The sequence below is a fragment of the Psittacula echo genome (genome assembly GCF_963264785.1).
Source record: "Psittacula echo genome assembly, chromosome: 13".
Classification (NCBI taxonomy): Eukaryota; Metazoa; Chordata; class Aves; order Psittaciformes; family Psittacidae; genus Psittacula; species Psittacula echo.
In genome coordinates, this window is record NC_137749.1 from 3,022,536 (window position 1) to 3,050,430 (window position 27,895).

Here is a 27,895-nt window from a genome sequence, read left to right on the forward strand (position 1 = left end):
CTGCCAGTCAGCTCTTTGCCTAACTCAGGTTCAGTTATCAAGTACAATTCTTTCTCTCATCATAATGAAACTAACTACTTATTTATCTCCAGTACTATTTATTACAACATATTGATATTCAGTGTTACCCCTTTTGCAGATAATTAAGATTGTTTTCAAGCATTCCTATACTTAAATGAGATACATCAGTACGTGAGGACCTTGTGTTTTATAACACACACACATAAGAATAAAAATTGTTTATTAAAATAGTTACAAGGGCATATAGCTCACTTCATTATAAATAGTAGTTATCTATCTTACAGATAAAACATTGAGTATGTTTGTGTAGGAGTGGATTTTCTTTTTCATTTTTTAACACAAACAAGGTATTTTCTTCTCCCATATTTGAACACTCATTTTTTACTCATCCACATGATCTTGAAAGTATTCATCCACAAGAGCAGATTTATCTTCTTCACATTCCTGCCAAAAAGAAAACAGAAAAGGTAAAACCTGACTTCTCCCCTCGTGGCTGCTGCACCTAAGAAATCTTAGTGATCTTACTGGTCCCTTCTGACCTTTCAAGCTTAAAAGACATTAGTAATAAGTGTATTACAACTTACATTATGGATTCTTTTTAAGGACCCATAATACCATCTTCTCATCAGAAGTACTTTACCTTTGGTTCTTTAAATTCAAGATCTTCTCCGTACTGAATGGTAAAGTCTATGTGCTGCAGGACTATGTTTATGCTTTCCTCATCAGAGCGATCAAAAGGGAGAAATCGAACCATACCATAGTCATCAATCTAGAGAAGGGATTCAAAGGATGTTAGTAAGAAAATGCAGCAAGTTCTCAATCACAGTACTCTAAGCTAACTTCTTAAATCACACTTAGGTCTTCCTTGTCTGAAAAATCTAGTAATATAATCTGAAAAAATAATGAGTTAAAATAGGCAAGAAGTAAAATCCTCAAGTGCCTGAGAGTCTTTCCAATCCTGTCTTTGTTAACAGTCTGGTAGGTAAATACATATTTTTGGGGTGGGGAGAATGATTATAGAACATACAGTATCAATAACAGCAATTAAGCCAGCAACCACACAGTATGGTTTATATATACAGGACTAAATTTAAGGGTACCAGTTAAAAAGCAATATACCCACCAATCCACATATGGATTTAGTCAGCTTTTTAAACATTTTGCTTTTCAATATATTTGTAGAATCTTCAATCATAGAATACATATCTGGATCCAAGTACCTGGGAGAAACAAAGTCATTGTTAACATGGAAAGAATCCTTGGCCACAGAGCAAATGAGTCTTTGTGCTTTTATACAGCTGCCAAAACCACTTGTGATACAAATGAACTAACTGTATCAGAACTTAAAATGTTTAAAAACAGTTTTTGTAGGTATCTGAATATCTCACAAATGTAAAAGTAACACATAAGTAATTCATTATGGTCAGTATCAAAACCCTGATATGATCAGCTCTGGTTTAGGTTTTGAAGTACAGCAGCATGCAATGTCATTTAGAATAAGTTATTTAAGATAATTAGTTACAGAAAAATCCAGAGGTAAGTACAAACATGGAGCTAGCTTTTTGATTCTGTCTACACTGTAAGCATCCTACCTAGGCATTTAAAGCCAAAGCTTGATATCAAACAAATGCATCATAAAATAGCTAGGGTTATAAAGGACCTTAAGATCATCTAGTTTCAACCCCCCTGCCATGGGCAGGGCATCTCCTATTCCAAAAGAGTATGTTTTAATTGTGGGAAGCATCAGATTGAATTTTGAATGGAGCTTGCCTCCTCATATTACATGATAAAAGTAGTTTTTTGGAACTTACTTTTCTATTTCCTTCTTGGCTTTCTTGCTTAGCAAATCCATTTTGGTCATAATGTTAATCTGTGGAATCTCTAAAGATATCATTGCACTGAGAGCTGCCAGAATTCCAGAGATAAACTGAAGGAGTATAGAAATGATGTAGTTAAGCACAGAAAAACACAACACCAATACACAGACACTTAACCACAGACCAAGTCTAACTAATGAATACACGAAACTTGGACAAAAGCCACGTGAGGAATTATTCTCTGCTGGGAAAGGGAGGTGCTAAGTATCCCATCTGCCATCAAATCTGGATCTGCCACTGAAAAGGGCATTAAGAAAACCCAAAGCCCATCTCTGAATTCTCACTGCTAGATGGGAAAGCAGCCTGTTCTCCCTCCAGATATGAGAAAGCTCTCATGCAATGACAGGAGAATTTTGGTTGGAAGGGACTTCTAGAGGCTATTTCGTTCATACTACTGCTAAAAGCAGAGGCAACTTCAAAGTCAGATCAAGTTGCTCAGAGGTTTTGCCTGGTCATGGCTTGAGTAGCTCCATGAACATTCACTACACAGTCTTTCCATGCCCTGTTCCAGACTGACCATTCCCACAGCACAGATTTGCTTTACATCCAACTGGAATTTTCTTTGTTGTGACCTGTGTCTGAGGCAAGTGAAGAAAGCAATCACATCTCCCCCAGCTTAACATTCTTCCCTCTGGACTAAACAAACTCCATTCTGAAATTGCTCAAATTCTTTGTTCATTCTCAATACAAACTTTTACAACAGATTTCAAATGGATACCTTAAAAGATTCCACCATAAACTGAGAATCCACCAGAAAAACTCCACAGACACGGAATTCCCATTGCTGGAGCTGCTCCACCAGCTGTTTCATCACTGGCAGATGTGTGTAGAGCTCGATCTGACCTGGAGCACATGCAGAACATCAGGTACGCAGGGATGTGAAACCAGGAGGAACAGTTATCTACACTATAGTACTGCATATGAACGACACCAGAACTCTGATGTCCGCTTACCTGGGCAGTCAAACAGCACATAGTCATCCTCCACGTGCCCGAGGCTTTCCTCCAGCCAGTTGAAGTTATTGGCGAAGTATTCCATGCAGAACACGAGGCCGCCGTTGGGTCCAAACCGTAGGGAATCATCCTCCATCACATCATCCACCTCTATTAACTCGCGGATGTCTACAACAACACGCATGCACTGCGGCCTCAGCTCGTTCGCTCGCAGCAGTGCCCGGTACCGGCCTCCCGCCGCCTCGCTCCCGCCGCTCACCTGCCGTGACCGGGTAGCTGAAGAGCTCCGCCGCCGGGTCCAGGTTCACCACCTGCACGGCGCGGCCCAGCGCCTCGCAGTGCTGCACCATGGTGGAGCAGTACGTGCTCTGCAAGGCACACACAACCACTGTCACGGACCGACCGCACCGCTATCACCTCCCCGCCGCTGCCTGGCCCCCGCCTCACCTTCCCGCTGCCCGCCGGGCCCATCACCAGTTGCGCGTACCGGGGCATAGCAGCAGTGGGTGAGCCGCGGCGGCGGCGGCAAATGTCCGCTCCAGCGCGCCGTAGCTCGCGCGATCACGTTCCGCTTGGGAACGGGGCGGCCCCGCTCTACTACGGCGAGCCGGCGGGCTCAAGCCACGCCCCGTCGCTCTCGCGAGACGGCGGCGGGGCTGTGGAGGGCGCACGTGCGGCGCGGGGCGTGGGACCCACCGGAGGAGGACGAGGAGGAGCCGCCGCCGCCGCGGCCTGAGGGGCCTCCCGGGTAACGCCGCGCCCGCCGCCGCTGCCCCGGGGCTCCCCCTCCCCTTCGTCCCGGTGCCGAGCGGCCTTTCCCCGCCGGCTGCCAGCATCCTTCCCTCCGCTCCGGCACCCTCCCTGTCCCCAGTGCTGCGGCTCTGCCCGCCCTCCCTGTGATCCCTTTCGTCTCTGGTACCTCAGCGTCCTCCGTTCCCTCAGCTCTGTCCCCACCTCACCATGTCTGTGATCTCATTTGTCTGGCACACCAGCACCCTTCCCCTTCTCCCCGACCTCCCCTCAGTTTTACCCCCTTCGTCCCGCATTTGGGATCTCTATGGGTCCTCCCGACATCCTTTCCCTCCTTACGACCGTCTGCTGCCTTTCCCTGTTCGCTTCCCTATCCCCGCATCACTTCTGGCAATTCCCCTTAGCTCTCTTCAAAGCCCAGGCACAGCTTGTGCAGCAGCTTGGCTCAGAGACTTCCACACATACATCCTCCTTGTTCCCAGTGATCCTGGGGCACTTAACACATTGCAAACTCCTCTCCTGTTGGCCCCCAACTTCTAAACCCCTTGCCTGTAAAAGTGTGCATGCAAACCACTGTTAAATATATCAGTTGGTTGAGTTTCGTTTGCTTGTTTTGTGGTGTTGGGGCTTTTCTTTGCCCAAACCTGTCTTAGGATTAGAATGTAACTCTTCAGGTGCAGATTTAAATGACCCCTGTTCTTTGCCACTGTACTGGCCGTACTTTCCTCCCCTCCCCCAGTGTCCCTGCTGTTCATATACCACTGATTTAACGTGATGCTTCACACCTTAACTCAGTGTATTCTGTAATTCCATGTGGTGTTCTTGCAGATCTTTCTTAATTTCACACTTTTGTGGCACTTTGGGTTTTTTCCCCTCTTACGTGCTAAAATTCCATGCTGTTTGATATCTTTTGCAGCCTTTTCCCATGTATTTTTTGATTATGCCTTGTCTCCTGTTTTTTCCTCCCTAATTTCTCCTCCTTTAGGATTGTACCTGTTTTCTCTGGGATCCATCAGTCTCTGGGGTTCTTCTTAAGCTGGGAAAGGTGTGAATAACTCTAACCCAGAGCTTAGGTCCTGCTTTATTTGTTTTGTGACCTCCAGGCGTGTGACATGGCCACAGATGTAGCTGAGCCTGTGGTCCCTGACTGCAGAGGAGACATAAGGAGCGGTGCCAGGTCAGATGGTGACTACCCCCTTCGGGTTCTCTACTGCGGAGGCAAGTGCTCAAGGATTCTGACAATGTGCTGTTTGTGAGGGCAGCCTAGCAGAAACAGTGAGAGCATCAGAGATCCTCTTTTGGTCAGCTTGTATGGAGAAGCCAGACCGTAGTCAGCTTGAGCTTTCTGATTGTCTTTCAGCAGTTTTGGGGTCTGAGAGATGGAGGGTACAAACAGCTTTCTATGTGTAAAACAAGTGTGAGTTGTGCTCAGATTGTGTCCTGTTGAACAGAGATCTCTTCCTGCAGAAAGCCAGTAAAGCTTTTAGCACAGAAAACACCTTTAAGCATTAGTATGGCAGTAAGAAATAAAGTTAAGAGTTCATGAAAGTAATTGCTGCACTGTGTTTAGAATTATTCTTTACTCATGACATTTGTAGTTATGTGGATGAAAGTATGATTTTTAGATAAGGATGTTATGTTCCTTTGGGCTTGAGTGCAGTTGCAGGGGTTAGGAAGGAATCCCTGTGCTGTGTGAAAGTCTGGAGGGTTGGTTTGGGTTTGTGCTGGGGCTAAGCCCCTCTTCTGGACACTGACAGCTCTTGGTAAAAGGAAAGCCAACCAAATCACATGGTAATTTGGGATTGGGAATTACATGGGTAATTTGGGTAATTGGGAATATGTTTTGCCAGGTAGAACTGGTGTTTCTTTCTGTAGCCTTTCCCAAAGCTGTAGGCACCTCCTATAAAGTACTACTGAGTCTGTGTGTGGTTATAACCATAAGTTATAAGAAGTCTCCCCTAACTTTGAAATGCCTTTTTGAATTTAACATTAAATGGAGAACTTACTTTTGTAATGTATTTGTTTTCTCCCTTCTTTCTCCAGTCTGTTCGTTGCCAACAGAGGTGAGTTAATGTTTTCATTGTCCAAGTTTCATCTTTGTGTCTTATGATTTCTGAGAATGAGGATTCTTTCTGATCTTTTCTGCTTTTTCTTAAGTGTGGCAGTTCTGTGCTTCAGCCTTTGTCATCTTTAGGATGCCATGAGGTCTCCTGTGTGCTAGTAAAGTGTGTTTGTATTCAGTCATCTTAAGGAGAAATGGCTGAGCTGAATAGCCAGCGTATTGTGCTGTTTTTGTGATGTATTTTGTAGTTATTCTGGTAGCAACATTCATGTGACCTTTCTTCTCCAGTACTGCGAATACATGCCCGATGTGACTAAATGCAGACAATGGTTAGAAAAGAATTTTCCAGATGAGTTTGCAAAACTCACAGTAGGTAAGAATCTTCTGTTTTCTGACTGATCTGTACCCTTAGATGTATTGAGAAATCTCTGGGCAATTCTCATCTCTTTCCTTTTCCCACTGTATCAAGTATGAAAATTAATAATTTTCTTAAGAGCCTACCATGCTTTTGGATGCTGTGAAAATCTGTTTGATAATGTCAGAAAACACTGAGTAAACAGTGTGCAATTTCAGTAGTGATGTCTGGGCTTTCTTAAGGTTCCTTCTATAACCAGTCATCCATGCACTTGTTTCCCATCAGAGTTTTATGTCTGTCCAGTCTCTGGAGGAAAGGTCATTGTAATAACAGGGAACTTGATGATTTGCATTTGGAATTTCAGTATTAACACTATAAGTAATTTCTGTATCTCTGTTAAAATGATGTGAAGAGACTGTATTGAAACTGTAACTATACCTTTGAGCTAAGGCTTTTCTGAAGTCTGGTTTGCATAAATACTGTAATAAAGATGTAACACACATCAGTCAAGGGGCTGCTGCACAAAATACCACTGTACCTGTTCTGTAAGGCTGTGGTGGTTTGACCCCTGCCTTTGTTCTCTTTCTTCTCCCTGCTCCTTTCTGATGTATTTCAGAAAATTCCCCTAAGCAGGAAGCTGGGGTTGGAGAAGGCCAAGGAACTGCGGGGGAAGAAGAAGAGAAGAAGAAGCAAAAGAGAGGCAAGGTCTAAATAGTTGATTGCGGTACTGATTCATAAGCAGTTTCGGGCATCCCTTTCTCACCCCCTGGTGTGAACTCTGGCACAGATTCCCTGTGTTTTGGTTGTTAGCTGTGCTTTGACTTTACACAGAAGAGACCAAGTATTTTTCTTCTAGTGATAATAGGAGTTATTGCAGTGATAGATGCTGATGGAAGAAGTGGATAGGAGTAATAGCAAGTGAAAGATGACTTGCATCATGTGTCTTATTGTTCTGTTGCACTTACTCAGGGAGCAATTCTTCTCAACCTAAAATCAGCTGGCATGCTTCCCAGAATACTTGTTTCTGCCCCGTTTAACAACAGTTTATAGGTTGCTGGCAGAGTAGAACAAAGATTGCTTTCCTCTGTTCGTGCCTCATGACACTGCTTTTGCCTTTCTAACTTCCACCTCTCCTCTGTGTTCAAGTAACAGGATTTGGTTTTATGCTTTTAATACTACCACCTATGGCTTTGTTAACAGCTGTGTTTCTTCCCAGCAATACTAATGAAAAACATCTTCAAAACCCAAGTTTGGAAGATATATATGAAATAATATAAACACATTTATCTTTTATCATTGGAGTTCTTTCTGTTTAATTAATTAACATACTTTCCACTCTAAATCCAAATGCTGAGGTTGTTAATATGCATTTATCTGTGGAGTGCCAGTTGTGTCTGTAGTCCTTCATAAATTATGGTTAATAGCCCAGTGAAGTTCAGATTTTAAGCCACATCTCAATGCAGATGTTTTATTTTGGTGGCTTGGTAACCAGTTATGTTTATTTTGTCAGTAAGCTGTGTGGGGTAACAACAGTGATTTACATTCTGTAGCTTGGATGCTTTTCCCGGAGACTTCAGGACATTTTATTTCCCATTAATTTAGTGTGTGAGGTGGTATGGGTAGTCTTCTGTCTGGCCTTTGGTTCTGAACTAATAGTGTGTAAAATATTTAGGGATTTTTCTCCAAGAATGGAAAGTTTAATGAAAATTTATGCTTTGGTGCTAACTGTGGTGGTATAAGATTGACTGTAAGAGAGAGGGTGAGGAGAAACAAGCAAAACCTTAAGTAAGACACTGCAGAAATTTACTGAAGACATTTTAAGACAGAAATTTACTGTCTTAAGTTATCTGATATCAATTTATAGTGATGTGGAGTTGAAAGTGCTGTATGTTAGAAAAAGAACTAGTCACAAGGGGTTAGTTTGCTTGTCATAAATTCTTTATGTTTTCATGCTGAAGAAGGCTCAAGGACATGAAACTCTGGTTACCCTGAAGTAACTTGATGAGTGTATACATAGTTAAGAGATCTTAATCTGACTTAAGAATCTTAATGAGTGGAATAGATCTTTCGCATGCTTTACTCAGACTAATAGGTGCCTGATAATGTGAAGTGTTCCTTCAGGTTGGCCTAGACACAGACAGTAAGAAAGCTACTAAATCACGCGGAATTTTGGCAGTCAGCTACTGTAGCTGGCTTCTGTTTCAGAGGCAGGGTGTTTTTTGGTAGCTCACATATAGATACATGGCTCATGCTGGGGTCCTGCATGTATATCTGCTGTTTAACCCAGCGGCCTTAGGAGGCACATCCTCATGTAGGTGGATGTGGGTAAGTTGCTTTGCCTTGGACACAAACCCTAGGGATGTTAAACTCACAAAAAAACATTAAAGTAACAATTTCTTCCTTGGATTACAACCAAAGAACAATTCCTGAAAGAGGGGTTAAATGTAGACTTAATGCAAAGATTAGTAAAGTGCAGGGAAACCCCGTCTTTCAATAATTGCAGTGGGGTTCTGCTGTGCAGGCTGTACTTGAACACACATTTGACATTCATTTATTGTTATATGGGACCTTTCCTAGATAATAATTAAAAAACCTTACTGTGAGACAATGTGCAAAATGTATTTTTGTTTCCCAACACAGATGTGAGGCAACAGCATCTTTGCGTATAGGAGTGACATCTGATCTTACATGCTCTTTTTCTTTAATGAAGTATGACATCGTGTAACCTTATACTCTGTTTTAAAGGTGGAAGAGGTCAGATAAAACAGAAAAAGAAGACTGTACCACAGAAAGTTACGATAGCTAAAATTCCTAGAGCAAAGAAAAAATACGTCACAAGAGTATGTGGCCTTGCAACGTTTGGTGAGTTGACTTTTGCAATGTGGTATTTCTTGGGTTTAGATGTGCTTGCCTTTGACATCATCATGGTATTTCTTCTGATTGTATTACATTGAGTGATCCACTTCCATCTGAGTCCCAGGGTACTTTTAACAGTTCCAAAAATACAGGGACTTCTCTTAGGGATAAATTATTAACGTTCATATTTCCATGGTGTTTTCAAATAGGCTCATGGGGTTTTTAGCACGTTTTGACTTTTAACACAACAGCCACTTGGTGTTTAAAACAGCATCTTACTTCACACATTGATCACAAATTCTGTTAAAAAGTAGGTTTTAACCTTGGTTGTATTAACAAGACACATTCCACATTTCCTGCGTGAGAGAAGCAATCCATTTTCTTGAGGGATCAGTAACACACACTGGCTTGATGTGAACTGGGAATGTATCTTTGTGCTGGAAGCCAGTCTCAGAAATCACTGGGATGTGTTTCTGAAAAGAACATACTGAAGCACTTCTGGGGAAAAACTTGTTCAATAATTATGAGGTTATTCAGAACTGGAGGTGCTTTTTAAACAGTCCTGTGCTTTTCTGATGGGCGCACACAGCCTCAACCTGCCTCAACAGAATGTGCAGAGGATATTCAGTGATTTTTACCTTGAATAGTTTTACTAGATTTGTGGAGTCAGTTGTTTGTATATCAACAACAGACTTTAGCTTTCAGTGGAAACTGTAGCAAAGCTTAAGCTGTAAAATGCCACTGGTTTTTCAATAGTTAAAACAAGATTTTGGTTTTAAACTTGAGAAGAATACCTTTATGGCAATGACTGTACTTAAATTGCCCATTTTCCCATCAACAGAAATTGATCTTAAGGAAGCACAAAGATTTTTTGCTCAGAAGTTTTCCTGCGGTGCCTCAGTAACAGGAGAAGACGAGATCATCATTCAGGGCGATTTTACAGATGACATTATCGATGTAATCCAGGAGAAGTGGCCTGAGGTAACAGACCGTTTCTTCTGTCAGAATTCCAAATTTTCCACAATAGCCTGTGCCTTTCCAATGATTTTGAAAAAAGGTTTCTTCTTTGGCAGCAGAGATTGATGTGCAAAATTCAGAGTGGTTGTTGCCTTCCCACCTGTGAATTGCTAGGTTAAGGAGTGATTAAACTTGAACTCAGATGTTTCCTTTGTCCAAGGAGCAGCAGATCGCTATGCATGTAGTGCTGTTACTGTAGACAGGACAGTGAGAAAGGCATGTAAGTCCAGCTGTCAGATATCTGTGGCTTCTTTGTGACTGTTTCTTAATGGTCAGTGCCTGAGTATTCTTAAATTGCCACCCTATTTTTAAAAGTCTCTTAAAATAGTCCAGAATTAAACCAACCAAACAAACCCCCACACAGTTGTGCTTCAGCAGGAGAAATTAGTTTGAGGTTGGACTAAAATGTTGATGGTTGAGACGTTTGGTTGTGCTGCTGCAATCACAAGTGTGCGCTTTGACCCTCCCTTGTTGTGCTATTTCCTGAGTGGAGGAGTTCTTTCTGAAATAACTCTCTAGGCCTGTCCTTACTCAGAGCTCCAGAGGCTCAGCTGTGTCCTATAAGCATGTCACTCATGTAGAATTTACAGCAGGGAATCTCGGATGGTGCTGTATGCTTCTCCCACACTTCATTACATGTACAGTGGTGAATATTGAGTGAGACATCTTAAGACATCCCTGGTGGTGCTCAAGGCCAGGTTGGACAGAGCCTTGGGTGACATGAGTTAGTGGGAGATGTCCCTGCCCATGGCAGGGGGTTTGAAACTAGATGATCCTAAAGTCCTTTCCAACCCTAACTATTCTATGATTCTAAGAAAACAGACTTAACGTGCTGTGTTTTGGCCTTTTTTTCCTTAAGGTGGATGATGATAGCATTGAAGATCTCGGAGAAGTCAAGAAGTGATAGTGGAAGACTACCTTTATTTAATTATATGGTTATAAATGATGTAGCCAAAGTGAGGCTTCTAAATCCCTCTGCTCTGCGGTGAAGCTGTGGAGAACCCATATCCTTGGCATTTTCACTGTTTCTGTATAGGCTGCTTGGTTATTTTTGTTGTGATACTTGCCAAAGTTCAATTGGGGTTTTATCATGCTTACGCATGAAGTAGATCTAAATAAAATTACTGTTCCTCACTGAATGCAGTTTCTGTTTTCTTTACAGCTGCTTTCCTCTAGCAATCTTACAGGGAAATAATAACCTAAGTCATTAGAAGGTTATTTTCATCTGCTGCCCTTTCTGCTGAACTCAAGTGAATAAGGCCTGTGGTAATGTACAGACTCATACTTCTGATTTACCTGCATAAAACCTTAGAAATTGGAACGGGACAAATGTTCTAAAAGTGTGTAAGCACTTCAAGGAAGATGACTCCTGATGTGGTCAGGCAGTTGGACCAGATCATTGTAGGGCTCTGCCAACTGAAGTATCCTGTTAAGCGGAAACACTGAGGAAAATGCAGATACATCTGGAACATTCAACCTGTTATCATAATTCCAGATGATTTTGTAACCCCGCTGGTCTTCAAGGTGAGGGAATTTTAGTGGCCTTATGTTTTTAGCATTACAGCTAGTTCCAGAGCAGTAGTAATTACCACACCTTCACAGTGGCTGCTGTTGGTTTCTCAAAGCCTTGCTCAAGCAGGAGGTGAGATGAAGTGCTGGTTGTACTTCTCTGCTCTCCAGCTGTACAGCTCTGCTCTCCTTGCTCCCACGAATGGCCTTGGGCCTGGATTTGGAGCTTTCTCTTTCACTGCTCTATTTAATAACGTTAAATGCTCCCTGGCGGCAGAGGCCTGGAAATGACGTGCTCCTGTTGCAGTCCAAGCTAGATGAGTTGAAACCCAGGAGGGTGATGCATTGTACACTACAGGTAAAGTTCCTTGTTGTCGTGATTCTTGTTTATAAGCCGATTGGTTGAGTTGAGAATCGGGTGTCCAAAGAGATAGTGTATCTCTGTAGCTGTTACCTGTGAATCCAGCAGTTCTCGCTGCTCTCAACGCTGTTACTGAGCCTTGTAACTTCGTTTTCCCAAGCAGCTCCAGCCCCAAGCGGGACTCGAACCCGCAGCTTCACCACTGCGGTGGGCGGGGCTTCTGCCTAACCGCTGCCCGAGGCGGCCACTCAACGGCTGGCGGGGGCGGGACGCTGCCGTGACGTCAGGGCGAGGGCGCCGGTGGGTTTGGCGGGGGACGCGGAGTAACGGGCGGGAGCGGTGGGGCCGAGGGCGGGGGCAGGCCCCTACGCGGGCACGGTGGGGACATGGGGGACCTGCGGCCTGCCCCGGCGGAGCAGAGTCCCGTTGGTCCGAGCTGGGACGTCCCAGGGCCCCTCCACAGGCCTAGGCCCTTGTGGGAGGCCGCGGGGCCAGGCCCCCACCTCGGTCGGTTCTCAACGGCTTGTGTCTGTTATTCCAGCAGCAGCAGCAGCCTCGGCGGATGACCATGTCCTTAGATCGGAGGCGGCCTCCATGCCGAACGTTGCAGTCATCAGCAGTTACCAGTGGCCACTAATGCCTGGTAGTGCTCGGGCCCACGGTCCCCTATGAATCCATCACTGCCACGTTCTGCTTCGCCCCAGGTAAACAATGAAAGTGCAGTTAAAACCAAAGTGCCCTGTTTTTAGTGTGAAATTACTCATTGTACCGCTGACAGTTTCAGTTAAGGACCACAGGTGGTACCACAAGCATGAGGAACTTACTGAAACAGTCTCTTTATAATATAAAAATAGCTTAAATTAAAACCTCGAGTTTGTAACCAGAGATTTTTTCCCTTCCCCTTCACGTCAAAATGTGTTCTGTGTGTTATCCTTTATAGAAGAGTAACCCAAGCCTTGAGAGCACCACCATTGAGAAACAGAGGCAAGAGCTGCAGCTTTTCATTGCAGAACTGAAAGACCGTGATAAGGAACTTGATGACATGGTTGCAGTGCATCAGAGACAGCTTCTAGCCTGGGAAGATGATCGGCAGAAAATACTGACTTTAGCAGAACGGTGCAGCTTACTGAACAGTAAGTGTTGTATGTCTAAAGAATAAGACCCTTTTAAGCATGGTCAGGTGCTTAGACCTGGCAAGAACAGTTCTGCATCATATAAGGAACTATTTCCTACCCTTTGGCCTTAAATGTGGTTGTTTTATTTCTGAAAACAAGACTTCCATGATGGTACTAAAGTGGTCTGATCTTGAAGGAGGTCTCATAATCATAATTCTCATTTGAGTCTGTGGAATTGATTCTGTGGATTCTTAAAAAAGATAATCTGATGAAATAAATGTGGGGGAAGAGAACAATTTGCAAACATGCTCTTGCACTGCAGAGCCCTGTGCCCTGAGGTGCTGCTGCACACCTCTGACATCAGCTACCAGCCACCCAGCTAATCACCTGGCAGCTCTGAACAGTCTTGTTTGACAGCCATAGTACATAGGTCAGCACAGAGTTCCCCGTCCAACCTGGGAAGGCAGGGAATCCTGCTTCAGAGGATCCATTTCCAAATCATGTGATTTTAAAACACTGGGTTAAGTTATTTCTGATGATAGTATCTGAGCTGCTTTCTCACAGATCCCTTGTGTCTTTTCAGATGAGCTGAACAAGAGAAATGAGATTATCAAATCACTGACCAGAAGGTTAAAGTTCTTAGAATCTCAGCAGAGTGACAGTAAGACAACACTTGAAAGCACACAGCAGAAGTTCAGAGAGCTGTCACAGAAAGTGACAGATGCAACTGCTCACTGTCAGGCTCTGGAGGTAGGAGTTGGGTAATGGTCTGATTTTGCAGACTCTGCATGTACCGAATGCCAGTGGCATTTGTGAGTTTCACTAGTGAATAAATAGTTCATATTAATGCTCCTGAGTTGCATTTGTCTATTAGTACAATAATGTTAGATTAAGGTATAACTCTGATTTGTTGGGGAAAATATAGGAGGGGAACTTTCCTAAGCTATGATTTGGAGTTTGCTGTTTGCTTATTTTTGGGGAACACTGTTTAGAACCAGCTTGCTTCCAAGAATGTCTGTAACTGTAATTGCAAAAGGCAGTGCTGGCCCCAGAACAGTGCTGGTACTTGGTTAGGAAGTTTTAGAAGGTTTTACTTACAGCTTTGATTACTGTGATGAACTACAACATTCTGAAAATGGCTTAGGGTGTGAAAATAATGGGTACTCAAGGGTTCTGGGGTTTATTAAGTGATTTGGCAGTGATGTGTTTACTGGGATTATTTTTCCCCTGTATGCAATAAAGTATTATTCTGCATTTTCATCTGCCTTATTGGCTTGACCTAAGATGTGCAGGATATTAAGACCGAATCAAGGGTTTTGTTATAATGAATTGGGGAACAACTTTTTTCTTGAGTTCTCTTTTCTCCAGGTCCTCACAGCTTGTCCAGAATCCCACATTCATGATGTTTAAATAAAGTTGTGTGCACATTTACAGGACAAATAGTAACTGAATCACTGAAGCAGTAGCTGACACTCTTATTTCTGGTCACTAGGAGAAAAATCAAAGTCTTCACTGCTCAGTTTTGGAACTGTCTACTAAAACAGGCCAGCTACAAGCGAGAGAACAGGAGCTACTTACTATGCTTAAGCTGAAGGTAACATCTGTCATCTCATCAGGTACTGAATGTGGTCAAACTGCAGTGCAGTTACTGATGACTGTACCACAGTGGCTTAGTCGCCCACTGCTGTTAAATTTATAGGCTTGTTTGAGAAGGAAAAATTGGTCAACAAACAATAAACTGATTTATTTTCGTAAACAAGCTTGTTTCCTGGCTTTGATTTTGGATTTTTTGCCTCTAGAGCTCAGAAGTAGCTGTAACTAATGCAGTAAGATGTATGCTTGTTATGTCAAAATCTGTATGTAAAACAGGAATGAAGAATACATTCTATTTCATGTTTCAGGATGAGGCTATACTTGAAACAATTGATCACATCACTGACTTTACATCTAAGTTCAGAAAGGTGGAAAGTGCATTGCGTGCAGCAAGGACGGAGCGATTCAGTCTCAACAAAGAAAAGCAGGACCTCAAACTGAGACTAAAAGAACTAGTACTTGAAACAAATAAGCTGAAAGGTAAATGTTCATACTGGGCACCTCATTTAGGGTAGACCAGCATGATTCCTTTTCATTCTGGGGAATACTGCATTTTGTTTTAAAGATGACCTCTGTGAAAAGGTGAAAGAAAATCATAAGCAGCAGGAGGAAATAATTCACCTCAAACAGGAAAACGGCTGCTTGAGGAACGAGCTCGCACTTGCTGGTGAGTGAGGGCAGCTGGCTTTTCATGCCTTAGCTTTTAATAGCTCAGAGACTTCTAGACAACAGTTCACCACTATCTTGAAGGAGGCAGCTTCTTATCTACCTTTCTTGCAGTTTAATAAATAGGTATGGCTTTGTGTGTGCCATTGCTCTATGAAAGCGATATCTAGGGCTTCTGCAGGAGCAGTTTATAAAAGCACAAAGTTCACCAGTGTGATTACACACAGAGGAATAAATGGCTCAGAGGATTCTCTCTTGAAATTGTTGATATTTTCATGTCTCCTGTGGTATTAATACAGTAAGTGGGGGTGGCATTCTCCCTTCTGACGTAGGCTGCATAGAAAATAGTGACCTACTGAATAGAAGCCACATACAAAACCTAAAGCTTAGGCCCTATGAAATTACCAGCCCACCCACTCCCTCTGGTTTTTGTATGGAAGCAGTATGTTTACCAATTCTCTTTTTCTCTTGCTTTTCTTCAAGTGCTGGGTTTGATTTAGACTGGTTTAATACGCAGGACTTGGTAAAGTGCAGCCTGCTGTCTGGTGATAATCTTCGCTTTGGTTTTGGATAGAGAGGAACTCCTCTGTGCTGCAGTGGATAAGAAAGGCAGGCTGGTGGTTGCTGCAGTGTCATTACAGTCAAGAAATATATACCCTGAAAGATAGGTGACCAAGGATGTCCTCTGCTGGGTATGATTTACTTGCCTATGACTTCTTATCTGCCATTACCTTTGCCAAATATTGATCCCATGTCTCATTATTTTAGAAACAATAGTAATGAGAAGTATTTCTCAGCACTTTTCTGTGCAAGGCATGAATTAGAATGAATTACTGAATTGCCTTTCCATGAAAGAATGGGAACATGAAAAAGTAAAATCAGTCAATGAATCAGAATATTGCTGCTGGTAAAATAAAAGTAGGTGCTGCGGAAAGTCTGAGGAAAATACTTAATCTGTTTAGCTGTCTTATGGCTTTTGTGCTCTTTGTTTGGGGGGGAAACAGATCCCACTGATCTTACAAAAATGCTTTTGTTTTGGTTAGGTACCTGTTTCTGCTGCTTCAGACGTGCATTAACAAATGTATTTGCCTTGTGTCTATTCACTTTAAGTAATGAGAAAAGTATCTGTGTTTTGAAACAGTTGAGAAAGCAAAGAGACAGGATCAACTTCTGCAGTTTGCAAAGTCTAAACAAGCGCGGACTGACACAGAGCTATCGAGTTTGCGAAAGGTACAGCCCTAATTGTGTTTCTGCTCTGAGACTGTGAAGGCATTTTTCAATACATCAGATCTGCATGGACAGTAATAAAAAGTTAGATCTAGCTATGATTAATGAAGGAAAAGAAATCAAATTTGCTGTTTCTGCCTTGCTGGGATTGCTATGGAACATTATTTTTCCTTTTTGGTTAAAATTAAAACCCCCATGCATGGTACAAATCCTTTTATTTACATGTTCTTTTACCTGTTTTTGTATAATTGTATTTACTCAGTCCTACAATAAGTAAATACCATCCTCGTAGCAGTAAAGCGGGGGCACCCTGTTGAGATAAGTTTGTTGGTGCATGTGTCTAAATAGAGAGTGCTAGGCTCGAAAAGTCACATGAAGGGCAGGGGGAGTGAGGTGTACTGCCTGACACACATACTCAAGGTGAGCTCAGGCAGTGTAAAGGGGCATGGTGTACTGAAAGAGCTGTGTTTCAGCAGGGACTAAACAGTGTTTTCACCTGCACCCATCTGAGGTTCTCAAGGCATGTTCAATTCTTTTTTTTATTGCAAATAATTGATGGGTATGTTATCATCTACATCAGCTTTACAAAAACTTCCCTGTAGTGAATGCCAAATACCATGATCATCATTCATGTCCTGTAGTTCTTCATAACTTTGAGCAACATAACAACATGGATTTAATCTCACATATCAAATGGTCCTGTATTTATGATTGTGTGGTTCCATCTTAAGAGAACACTGCAGTCTTCTAATAGAAATATTGTTTATTGCTGCAAATCTTTATTTTCCTAAATACATGTAGAGATGGCCCCTTAGATTTGGAAGGTTTTGACAATAGTTTGGCTACAGGTATGGGTTTGTGAAAGTGTTTTGAGGATGTTTTTGGAAGACAAGCAATGTGTTAGTACCTGATGGCAATATTCCAGCACTCCAGGCTTCCACTAATGCACATTACTATCTTTAAACAGATCTATGTAAAACAGCAGCGTGACTTGCAGTTTCTTCATGTCAGTTTGGAGAGCTCTCAGGAATTAAGGCAAAAGCATGAAAAGGCAGCACATGAAAGGAGGTAAAGTAGTTTTTTAATGTAATTTATTCACAAAGAGAGACTTCACTGTTCAGCCACAACTAACACCCTGAAAGAGATGTGTGCTGTGTCAACACAGCTTTGCTAGACTCAAACATGGACTTCTGTCAGGTTCTGGCAGGATACAGCTGTCTGTAGTTGGTATATGAACTACCACAGAGCCGTGGCCACAGCCTCTGGCTAATGTCTAGCTTAACCTTGAGTACGGTTATGTATGCTCTTTAAATGCAGTATATCTGACTGTTTTCTTTGTCGTGCCATTGTAGCATAGCTATGGCATTCTCTGCCCTTGAAAGTAACAGCAAGACAGACACAGTTAGGACTGAGGGAACCCACAGGACATGCAAGGAGTGTGGAACTGCACAAGTTCCAAAAAGTAGGGTGAAACCGACCTCTGAGATGTGTGAAGTAGATAATGGACTGTTACAGAATGCATCAGACATGGAGGAAACTACCTCAGCATACTTAAACCAGTGTCCAAAAGTTGTGAAAGTCTTGGCTGTCCTTACGGAAGAAGAAAAGCAGGATGTTGCATCAAGCTCTGATGAGCCAGACAGCCAAGTATTTTGTGAGGCAAACAACACAAGGCCATTGAGAAATAGGGAAATCTCTGAGAATGAGGTGGAAATCAGAGACCAACAAACCTTTGAGTCATCTTCACCTGAACATGAGCGTTGGCTTAATGTCAGTTCTCCTGTAGATTTGCAAAGTACTTTTATCCAGAGCACTGTCACATCTGACCAAACTGCTAATGAAAATGAAACCTGGGAAGAGAGAACTGGAATGCTGTTGGACCAAAAAAGCAGAGAGACTCCTGCTGCAGTGCGCAAGTCTGAATCTGATTCCTGTAGTAATAAGTTCTTCATCAGAAAAGATGCTTGGTGGAAGCCAGTATCGGATCCAGAATGGTTGAAGATTTTCAAACCCATAAAAGGAGATGGAAATGTATGGCATGGAAAAGATTGCAGCTGTCTCAGGACTGCACAAGAGATGAAATGTGCCTGCTCAAAAAGGTTATGTGCTTGTTAGATCTAAGAAATAGAGAAGTGTAATCTAGAGCTATGTAGAAACTTGGGTGTACAAACTCTCAATAGTTCCTGTTATCTCAAGTGATGGTTAAAGTAAGTGCTGTTCTAAAATTAGGCTCCCAACTTGAAAAGTAGTAAATTTAAAGTAAGTTAAAATAGCTCTTAAGGTATCATGGCTCCATTTTTATGCATTTATTTTTTCTCAGCTCTTATCCCCCGGAGCTGTGTGGGTAAGAGAAGCTGCCATACCCCAGGACTTGCCAAATAAACTGAGACAAATGCAGATTTAAAACATCTTAAGATTTCTTTGAAATCCCAGATGTTGCTTGTAAATCTGGTGGGTAAAATAGAGCTGGACTCTACAGTGATGTTCATGTAAGGCAAGAAACAAACCTAAATTGTGTGTGACTGTGTTATTTCTGTTGAGAAGTGGCTGGGCAAGAATGTAGGACATAGCTCTTCCGCACAGGCTGCTTTCCTCACTCAGGGCAGGAAAGCGAGATGGCAAGATTTAAAGGACAGCAGTCTGTCTGTTCTCTAGTGAGTCCTTGCTCATGGGACTCTATCCCTGTGTTTATGTTGGGGGAGGAAAAAGGACATGTGGTTGGGGATGAGCAGAACGAGGTTTCTAATGCTGAGAAGTGCCAGAAAAATACTCAGGTGTCTTGGTGGTTTTGGAAGGTATCCGAGGTACAAAAGCTGCTTTGCATTTATAGAAGTGGTTTTGTGCCTGCACAAGCAAGGGCATTCAGAGCTGGGACTTTCTGTGGATTTGTTGTGCTGGTTCCTCTTATTTCCTCTCAAAGACTTGACTGACTTACAGCTCTGATTTAGGAGGATTTCTGAAGTTCGACAGATTTCATAGCTGCCTTTTAGACAGAGGAGTAGCAGCTTTTCAACTGGCAGTTGGCAAGTACATAAATGAACAGCTGTTTAAACCTGCTAAGAATTCCAGCCAGCAAGTCTGCCCAACGTCCAAACAAATTAATGCTATGGAATGGAGCTATCTGATATACAGATGCTTTCATTCTGTGTTGCTTTTAAAACAAAACTATTACAGAAATTGTTACTGCAGTGGGACTGACCTGCTCAGAAACAAGGTGAATGGGCAGCCATTGAAAAAGAATGCTGTTCTGGCACATTCCCACACAGCTTAGCTGAGCTTCATGCTATGTGTGGATCCCTCTAGTTTCCACTGGCCATAAATCATTAATAAAACTTCATTCCCCATATGTCTACCCTGACCTTTCTTACCTGCTCCCTCAGCAGCACAAATGACACCACTGCCATCCCTCCAAACCTCTTTTGGTTGAATCATGAAAACTGTTTTCACTTTTTGTCTTGACCTTGAGGGAGTTTTAAGGGAGAAGGAACAAATTCAACCCAGGCAATGCAGATAGAGCAGATACCCTTCAGTAAGGCAGGGCAGCTCTACCCATTCGGGATTTGCTCCAAGCTGGCAGGTTTTCTGGATGCCCGCATTTGGTCCTGGGCCTCTGCTAATTGGAGACATTGATTCAGTGCAAATCCCAAACTGTCAGTTTTGCAGCCTCTGATTTGTCACTGAATAAATTCTCACCCCACAGATGGGAGGAAGGCAGTAGTAGTGCAGTCTTCAGTGTGGGCTTCTGTTAAGGCATTAATGGCAGAGAGCAAACACCGCATTCCTCCTGGGATTTCAGTCTGGATCTCCATTTCCATTGCTGGCTTGGTAGTGCTGATGATGTATTTTATGTGTAGGGGAGGGTGCTGGCACCTCCCTGTCAGCCCAGCAAATATTTTTGACATGAGTTTTTGAATTCAGGAGCAGCCAACAAGACGGCTATTAACACAGTCAAATACCTTAACCAACTGCAAGAGTGATTGGGAAATACTGGAGTGCAGGAGTCGTTTCTGTGCTCTTGGTGACTTCATTTATGTTGGACCAATGTGTGCTGCCTTTGGATTTTCGTCTCAATTCTGGTTTTAAAGACAGAGTGTCAGCAGTTACCTGTCTGCTTCCTTGAGCTGTTGCCCTGCCTCAACTCAAACCTGTTTTTCCCCCTCCCTCCCAACCTGGGGATTTCTTCAAACCTAGCTGTGCTCATTGCATCTCCTCACATCCCCTTTTCTAGGCTGCTGCAGCTTATTCCCTTACATCTTTTCAGAGCCTTTCCTTGTCAGAAGCACGCCAACATGAGCTTTTCTCTCTTAAAAGAAGGCCTATTCATCGTATCCCAGTGTTTTACAAGAGAAGTGAAATGAGACACAACAGACACTTGTGAGCTGGCATCTCTCACAAGGGCTTTTTCTTAGATTGAATGTCATCTAAAAATAACCTTTTTTTAACAGTCTTGCCTAGTCTGGAATGTGTTATTCCACCAAAAGAAGTATCTAAAGAGTATTTAATGAAATGTTGTAAATTTAAAGTAGCATTTTCTTTAAAATATCCCTAGTTTTGTGTTCACCTGATCCAGGCAGTGCTAGAACTGTGCTTCTGATTTGTTCAGAAATGTTGTCTTTTGGGGAGATGCTCACTATTTGATTTAATGAAGTGGAAATGAGCAGTTGAAAATGAACACTGCAAAGCTTGAAACTGCTGACAGAAACCAGGGCAGGTCTTTGTGAAAACACAGCGCTGGGGACAGAGGGCTTAGTTAGGGTGCTGCTGGGTAGATGATCAAGATCCTTTCAAATGTGCTACAGCTTTTATTATTTCTGGTCTTATTTTGGGATTAATTGGTGCTGGAGCTGAGTGAGGGATTTGGTAACGCTGTGATTTAAGGAATTGAAATTGAGAAGTGTTTTTCTCTAGGGCAGAGTGTAACTGAAACTCTTCTCTTACACCTTTGTTGCTTTTTTATTGTGGAAAAGGTGTAAAAGAGAAGCTTCAGTCAGTCAGTATGCATATTAAGTGCTAAAGACCTTTTGTATTAGGACAAGCTTGGGATGGCTGCAAGCCCATGTTCATACAGTAATAGGTGCAGGGTATGATTTGTTCCTTTAGCAGTCATTTAAATAGCTTTTCAGATATTCCTAAATGCACTCAGAAGCTAGGGGAAGATGTATGCCAATAGATTGCTTCCAGCTCCACACTGGAATGGCAGCCAGGCAACTGAGTCTTGGGTTTAATCACAGTCTGCCCAAACAGCACTTTACTGTTTGCTGCTGTATTTAAATAAAGCCTCTTTGGGGAAGCTCCCCTGTGATCTCTGAAGTGAGATGGTGACTTTAAAAGACTGTGAAATTCCCTTGCAGAGTACATCTACAGATATGAATTAGCCTAATGGCTGATTGAAAAATAGGGAGAAGAAGGAGTACCAGAGTATTTGGAGGAGTTAGAGGCTGCCTTTTATGTGCTCTTTGCAAGGTTAAATAGATACTCAAGCACATGGTAACTGTTCTTGAAACTGGTTGAATGTCAAACTGTTGTCCTCAGAGGCTGAAACTGATCTAATGAAGCTGTTAAACATGGGAACTGCTCTGAGGAGCAGAGTATTCTCACATGCTCCATGGTTTTCTTGGCTCGGGGCTCATGATTATTTATGTTGTCCCATGATTTTCCTTTGAAAGGCGGGAAAGGATGGCGATAGTGTTTCTGGCAATGTCTTCATTTTTTTAACAGTGAAGAAAACGTGGATCTGAATTCTTTTTACTTGGATTCTCCCTGTTTGACATCCACCCAGAAAGGAGACAGGCCTCAAAGATGTGAGAAATTCTGTGATGAAGAATTCCCTCTGGAGATCAATAGGTTTTCAGTGCCTAAGCCAACAAACAGATGCTGCAACGCCACCGTGGACCGAGTCAGTATTTTATTGCAGAACATACTTCCATGATCGTAAGGGGAATTGTGATGGAAGGAAAGCAGTTCGCTGCCAGTGAGGCAGAACTAGGGTCTGGAATGATGGGACACCAGGCTTAAAGCAACGGTGGTAAAATAATTTATCAAAATAATTCCTTTTTGTCTCTGCCTTGGACAGCATAAGTGTAAGGAGTTCAAACCAATATTATAGATATTGTTTTATAGATACATCTAATTTATAAATTATAGAGATATCTATATCTAGAGATAGATATAGATATACGCTTTTGAAATGCAAGGCTTTAGGATAACGAATGCTGGCTAATTGGAAGTTCCGTTAAAGCATGATACCTGAGTATGCTTGGATACAGTTATTTGAGGTTATTGGACAGTGGGGTTTTGTCTTGCCTGGTTTTCCCCTTTCTCACTGAAGTATTGCTGTTGTGTGCACTGTGTGTACATGCATGTGAAGATCTGTTAAATCTGATACCAGGAAAGAGCTGTGTGTTTATTACAAACAACACCACTTAGAGTCTGGAGCAGTGTAATGTAGTAGTATTACACTGGAGCAGTGTAATGTAGTAGTGTTTTGAAGGGAGACGTTTCAAAATGAAAGTGATGATTCTTGGTGGGTTATAATCCTCTGACATATTCCAAAATGACCGTTTCATAACTTTGGCTCCCTTTCTGTCTCCTCCAGGACTCCAGTTCTCCCATAAGTAAGCTGCAGCATGTGCTGGCTGAGTCTCGACAGATGGTTGCTGATCTGGAGCTTAACACTCTCCTGCAGGCGAGCCCTCGCTGCAGTCCAAACAGCAGCAACATTAACATGGTATAGATTGCTCTCCCATGACTAGATTTAGGTGGTCGTTAATAGTGATCGGGAACATCCTTTCCCTTGCACTACAATGTTATGAATATCCTCCTCATGCTTTGCTGAAGGTAAAATTCCTGCACGCCTTAGCATGAAGTACTTGAATTTTATATAGGATTCTTTATGGCTCCTCAGGGCCATGGCAGGGTTTGATTTTTGCCTATGTCTAAACAGATGGAAAGAAGAAGTGGTTTTGGAGCAAGCTGTAGGAGGGACATTCAGACCTGGTTTATTACGTGAGGCATATTTGTGGAAAGGAGGGCTGTACAGGAAATAAGTGACATATAGGATAGTATTGTGTATGAATTTAAACCAGACTTCTAGCTTAAATAACTGTTGAGTGTTTGTGGGGTTCCTTACAGGGTCAGAGAACATACTCAATGGCCAAAGAAAATAATGGGTATGTAGCTATCAGGGCAATTTATTTTATGGGCATGAACACTGATCAGGAGTTTATCTTGAATATGTGGGCAATAATAGGAATAATTGCAGGAGGGGTCACTTGTTTGTTTTCACAAATATCCTTAAGAATTTCTACCTTGTGTGATGAGGAGATTGTGCCACTTGTCACTAAAAAAGACTAATCTTGTGCTGATAAATATTACCAAGGAGAAATTAGGTTTTTGGTGTTAAAGCAGCCTCAATGAGAAGGTGTATGCTGAAACCTCAGCTTTCTCCTGAAAGATACTACATCTCTCTAAAAAAGTTGCACCCCTTTTATCCTTAGCTGAACTTGACCAGAACAATGTTGCTGTAAGTAACAGACAAAGTGATTTTTATAACATTCAGAAACACAAAACCTTAGCTGTGCTGGGACTGACTGACAGAGTCTAAAGGTTGTGTGCCAGCGTTTGCATAAGCTGAAAGGATATTTTGTTCAGAACTTCATCTACAGGGTTTCATTCAGCGTGAGAGACAGCAGCAGTGTAGTCGTTTGCAAAGGCTGTCGTGTAGGAGGGATTCCTGAAAAGCTCTCTACAGAACAGTGGCTGCTTGTGGCTCCTGCCCAGCCCCATCAGCTGTCTGGCTCCTGCTTTCCTGGTTGGCACGTCACAGCTCAGCTAAACCGGCTGTCCTTTGGTAGTGAGCATGACTCTGCTTTACAACCTGAAACGGCGTTTTTGAGCCTGAAATTGGCTCCTCATTTGGGGTGGTTGCTGTAGTGGATAGAAAATGAAGCAGGCTCGTGTTTACTGCTGGGGGCAGCTTCTGCACCACATCTGTAGAACTTTGATCTACTTTCGGAGTGGTTCTGGGGAAAGACTTGTCAAGCGTGTTTTTAATTCCTCTGCGCAGGCCACATAACCTGTGCTTAAAGCCAGATTTACCTGAGGCTGTTTTAAACTGCGCTTTAAAACATGTATCAAATATAACCCTTAGGATTTAATCAGTAAGAATTTGTACGTGTTGGATTCTTTGCCCTGCTTGGAGGAGGGAGAAGAGGGAATTAAAAAGTGTATCCTTGCTGCTCCCCAGTTTGAACCTGGCAGCTCTGTAATTTGTGTTATCTCAGTTCTTCCATTTCCATGTAGTGTTTTTGCTTTACAAATGCAGACAACAGAACTTGCAGAAGGTCTTCAGAGAACCCAGCTATCTGCTGCAGAAGAAAGAGATGCTAAGCTGCCATTCTTTTCTCTATGATGTTCTCTGAGTATGAAGGTATGCACCTGCAATATTAATATAAGTTGTGGACTTCTGAGATGAGCCTGGCACAAGATTCTCAATGGATTGCTCTAAATGCATTTCAAATAAAACTCCTGTGAGTTAACAGCAAACAGATAGTAAGGCAACAAGTAATCCCTTCAGTCAGATAAACTTTTCTCAGTCACTTTCCTCATCCTCTGGGCAGTCAGATCTTGCAGCACAATTCCCGAGTACCTACACACTGCTTATTGTAGTTAAAAATCCTTCTGTGTGTTACAGATAACGGGATCAAGGATGTGAACATTGTTGAAGGAGAGACTGGGAAGTGTTTTTCAGTGCCGTGGCCAAGGGCTGTTTTAGCATATTGTTCCTGGGCTGAGAGCTCCAGAAGCAGAATGTATTGAATAGAGCTGCATACAAAAAGCAGCCTTGCCCATAGCTGATTGTTTTTTCTTCTTGAATCAGGAAATTTCTCACTCTCTGATTATTTGTTTTACTGATGTGAATTGGATCCTTGCAGTAGGCACCGTGTTGTCTGCTTCTGAGGACAAACGAGTAACCAGATATGGGTAAAATACTGAACACCACATGAAAATGAATAAGAACTAGCAACAATGGGGAGAAAATGGACAAAAAAAGAAGTCTTCCAGTGCTGACATAACCCAAGCCAAGGCGAGTTACTGCACAACAAGCTGAGTATGCAGCTCTGTGACACTGGATTTCTTACACTGATCACCTTTAATCCCATGGAAAGCTGGTGCTCAGTTCTTGGTACACTCAAAGTGCTGTCTCTGAGCTGTCTTTCTCCTATGGAGCCAAACCTTCTGTGTGCTGGCTTGTAGCACCCTTATGTTCTGCTGTTGCTGCATTAAGTCTGGAGACACTGAGTCTTCTTCCAAAATGAGTTGGGTCTGCTTAGTGCACGCTAATGGGGCTCTTGTGGGAAATGGATGCTGAATAGCTGGAATGCTGTACCTTACTCTGCACAATGTTCCTATGTGGAGAGCTCTTCCTTTCCTGAAAAGAGTCCTCAGGTAAAAGCAGCTGGAGGTTTTATGGATGCAGGCCAGCACTGTGACTTGCATCCTGAAACTACTGCTGTTGGAAAGTTTCAGGAGCAAATCCCACAAACAGCTGATGCGGCAGAGAGGGGAGCAGATGCTGAGCCTACAGAAATGAGTTCATTTGCCTCAAGTGAGAGAGGTTTGGTGCAACAAACAGGCCCACAATTCACTGTGGAGCCATGACAAGAAGTAGTGACTCTGCAGGTCAATGGCTGCTGCATAATTCTGGGTTCGTCCTTTTATTAAAAGGCACTGGATCACTGTGATTGGTTTGGTCCAAAGCAGCTTTTAGAGTTGATAGCAGGTCCAGAAAGAACTAAATATTTGGCCATTTCACATAGGGAAGTGATTGAATTGATGTGCACTGGGTTTGGGGGTGGTTTTTAATTGCTTTGCAATCATCTGAGTGCAGGTGCACTGACATTGGGTTCACTTCCTGACTCGCTGGTGGTGATTTGGCCATTTCCATTGGTGGGTTGTTTTTCCTTTATGGAGAAAGTGTTTGGGGGAGAGTTGAACAACAAAGCAGTGAGTGAAAGGGGACATTCAGTTCTGGACAAGGTCGTGAGTGCCACTGCTCGGGGGTAGTGACTCGGTGGTTGACTGAGGGCACAAAGATTGATCCCTCTGCAAAACAAACAGGAAGGGGTTTTATTTTCCAACACTGCAGCAGTGTCCCAAGACCGCTGTCATGAAGTGCTTTGGTTACCTGTCCTCCTCTTTATATGTGTACACTGGTTTTAGGTTGTTTACAGCATGAAATTTTCTATAGTAAATTGACAGATACGTGAGCACTTCTTCTGTTTTAAAGGAAATGTTCCTGCAGCTTAACAAAACCTGTCCATTTTCTGCAGCAGATGAAGACCTTTCCAATACAGAATTAACTTGGAGACCTGAAGATCACCAACCCATCAGCTGCGATGGAAAGTTACCTCATTATTTTTCCATGCTTCTTTGGAGTGAAAGCCTCACAAAGAGATGTGGGGATATATTTTATCTTGAAATAAAACATAGACTAACGCCAAGCTCAACAAAACTATTTTTATAGCTGAGAGCTCAGGTTAAACACTGGCTTGGGTTTGAAGAATCTCAAGTGCGTAATTGTTACAACACAGGAACTGTTTTTCTTACTCTTTTTTTATGGTGGCTCAAATATTTATAGAGTATGACACAGCCAAATGTTCCTTTTTTTTATAGCTGATTGTTTTAGCTCTGGACTTGTGGCCATGTAGAGGGAGATGAATAATGTTTATAGGAAGTTCCCAATTAGTGCTGTAGCCAGGAACTGCTCCTGCGTGGTTGAAACAGGAGAGTTGTCACCCATGAGACAGGCACAGCGGCTGTTCCCCATTGGGCACTGCTTGTTCTGCCAGAAGCTTGTGACAAGATGAGGTGTGTCCAGTGTGGTGGGACTGGGGTTTTAGCCTTAAACTGGTTTTTAATCCTTGGCTATTGGGCAAGATGTATCCCATTGCCACAATATGAACTTGGGTTTTGACTAAAAGATCAAATAAGCCAATAAATGTGACACCTTTGCTGTATCTTTCTTGCCTGTTTAACATGCTGACACATTTAGTACTTCATTTATGGTGGTTCTTTGGGATGTACACCACCAGCTGCTGAGGACATGAGCTGGGTGGGCCAGCTCTGTCCCTGCGTGGGGGCAGCGAAGGGGTGGGAGTTTCTGGCTCTGTCTAATGCCAGGAGTTAATTGCAGCAAAATTCACTGTGGTTTACCCTTGTTAACTCTTTCCTGTCATTTTCTGCTCTCTTTTTAATGACCCAAATGCCAGGTAACGTGCTCACGGCCTCAAAATTGGTCAGCTAATTCTGATCACAGCCACATCCTCCCTGTCCCTCACCACCCGCAGGCATTACCCACAAAGGGAGTCTCAGCTTTTCTTTGAGTTTCCACATGCAGTTAAAGTGCATTTGATTCCTTTTCCTAAGAGAAACTTCCCAGGTTCCATCCTCAAATCCACTGCTGTGGGTATGACAAAAATCCCCTTCAAAAAGCTGATGCTGGCAATGCCATGATGCTGATCCCAAAGCTGCC

General features: G+C 42.7%; 3 protein-coding genes across 8 annotated transcripts; 2 read left to right on the top strand and 1 right to left on the bottom strand.

Annotated features, from left to right (window-relative positions):
• Nucleotides 1-340: 340 nt before the first annotated feature.
• GPN3 (GPN-loop GTPase 3) lies at nucleotides 341-11,595 on the bottom strand. 3 transcript variants are annotated; one of them, XM_080628784.1, is made up of 8 exons: nucleotides 11,486-11,595; nucleotides 3,111-3,219; nucleotides 2,852-3,019; nucleotides 2,617-2,741; nucleotides 1,833-1,948; nucleotides 1,145-1,241; nucleotides 662-790; nucleotides 341-465 (listed from the first exon to the last, which is right to left on the bottom strand). In XM_080628784.1, exons 2-8 carry the CDS (start codon nucleotides 3,199-3,201, stop codon nucleotides 403-405), a joined length of 789 nt encoding a protein of 262 aa, XP_080484910.1. In that variant the 5' UTR covers nucleotides 3,202-3,219; nucleotides 11,486-11,595; the 3' UTR covers nucleotides 341-402. The 3 variants fall into 3 exon arrangements, with proteins under 3 accessions (XP_080484910.1, XP_080484909.1, XP_080484908.1); XM_080628783.1 differs by lacking the exon at nucleotides 11,486-11,595 and adding an exon at nucleotides 3,339-3,391; XM_080628782.1 differs by lacking the exon at nucleotides 11,486-11,595 and adding an exon at nucleotides 3,299-3,372.
• Nucleotides 3,487-10,795, top strand: DENR (density regulated re-initiation and release factor; the record flags this gene model as incomplete). Its single annotated transcript, XM_080628823.1, has 8 exons — nucleotides 3,487-3,599; nucleotides 4,705-4,819; nucleotides 5,645-5,664; nucleotides 5,952-6,036; nucleotides 6,635-6,718; nucleotides 8,764-8,880; nucleotides 9,716-9,855; nucleotides 10,751-10,795. The coding sequence occupies exons 2-8, from the start codon at nucleotides 4,714-4,716 to the stop codon at nucleotides 10,793-10,795; spliced, it is 597 nt and encodes a 198-aa protein (XP_080484949.1). The 5' UTR covers nucleotides 3,487-3,599; nucleotides 4,705-4,713.
• Nucleotides 11,596-12,024: 429 nt separating the features above from the next.
• On the top strand, nucleotides 12,025-27,168 carry CCDC62 (coiled-coil domain containing 62). 4 transcript variants are annotated; one of them, XM_080628864.1, is made up of 13 exons: nucleotides 12,025-12,061; nucleotides 12,303-12,465; nucleotides 12,702-12,894; nucleotides 13,460-13,626; nucleotides 14,369-14,470; nucleotides 14,778-14,949; nucleotides 15,035-15,136; nucleotides 16,277-16,365; nucleotides 17,330-17,430; nucleotides 17,715-18,461; nucleotides 22,081-22,258; nucleotides 22,958-23,089; nucleotides 24,686-27,168. In XM_080628864.1, exons 2-13 carry the CDS (start codon nucleotides 12,430-12,432, stop codon nucleotides 24,770-24,772), a joined length of 2,106 nt encoding a protein of 701 aa, XP_080484990.1. In that variant the 5' UTR covers nucleotides 12,025-12,061; nucleotides 12,303-12,429; the 3' UTR covers nucleotides 24,773-27,168. The 4 variants fall into 4 exon arrangements, with proteins under 4 accessions (XP_080484990.1, XP_080484988.1, XP_080484989.1 ...); XM_080628862.1 differs by lacking the exon at nucleotides 17,715-18,461 and having other exon boundaries at nucleotides 24,686-24,790; nucleotides 25,296-27,168; XM_080628863.1 differs by lacking the exon at nucleotides 17,715-18,461 and having other exon boundaries at nucleotides 24,686-24,790; nucleotides 26,694-27,168.
• Nucleotides 27,169-27,895: the final 727 nt, after the last annotated feature.

Bases quoted from the DNA above. Each gene is read 5' to 3' on its own strand.
- GPN3 (XM_080628782.1), bottom strand. From the start codon at position 3,346: ATGCCCCGGTACGCGCAACTGGTGATGGGCCCGGCGGGCAGCGGGAAG. The intron at 3,020-3,110 runs GTGAGCGGCGGG...GTGTTGTTGTAG, and splicing joins CAGCTACCCGGTCACGGCAG to ACATCCGCGAGTTAATAGAG. The intron at 466-661 runs GTAAAGTACTTC...TCTTTTTGGCAG, and splicing joins TTGAATTTAAAGAACCAAAG to GAATGTGAAGAAGATAAATC.
- CCDC62 (XM_080628864.1), top strand. From the start codon at position 12,430: ATGAATCCATCACTGCCACGTTCTGCTTCGCCCCAG. The intron at 12,466-12,701 runs GTAAACAATGAA...TATCCTTTATAG, and splicing joins CACGTTCTGCTTCGCCCCAG to AAGAGTAACCCAAGCCTTGA. The intron at 12,895-13,459 runs GTAAGTGTTGTA...GTGTCTTTTCAG, and splicing joins ACGGTGCAGCTTACTGAACA to ATGAGCTGAACAAGAGAAAT.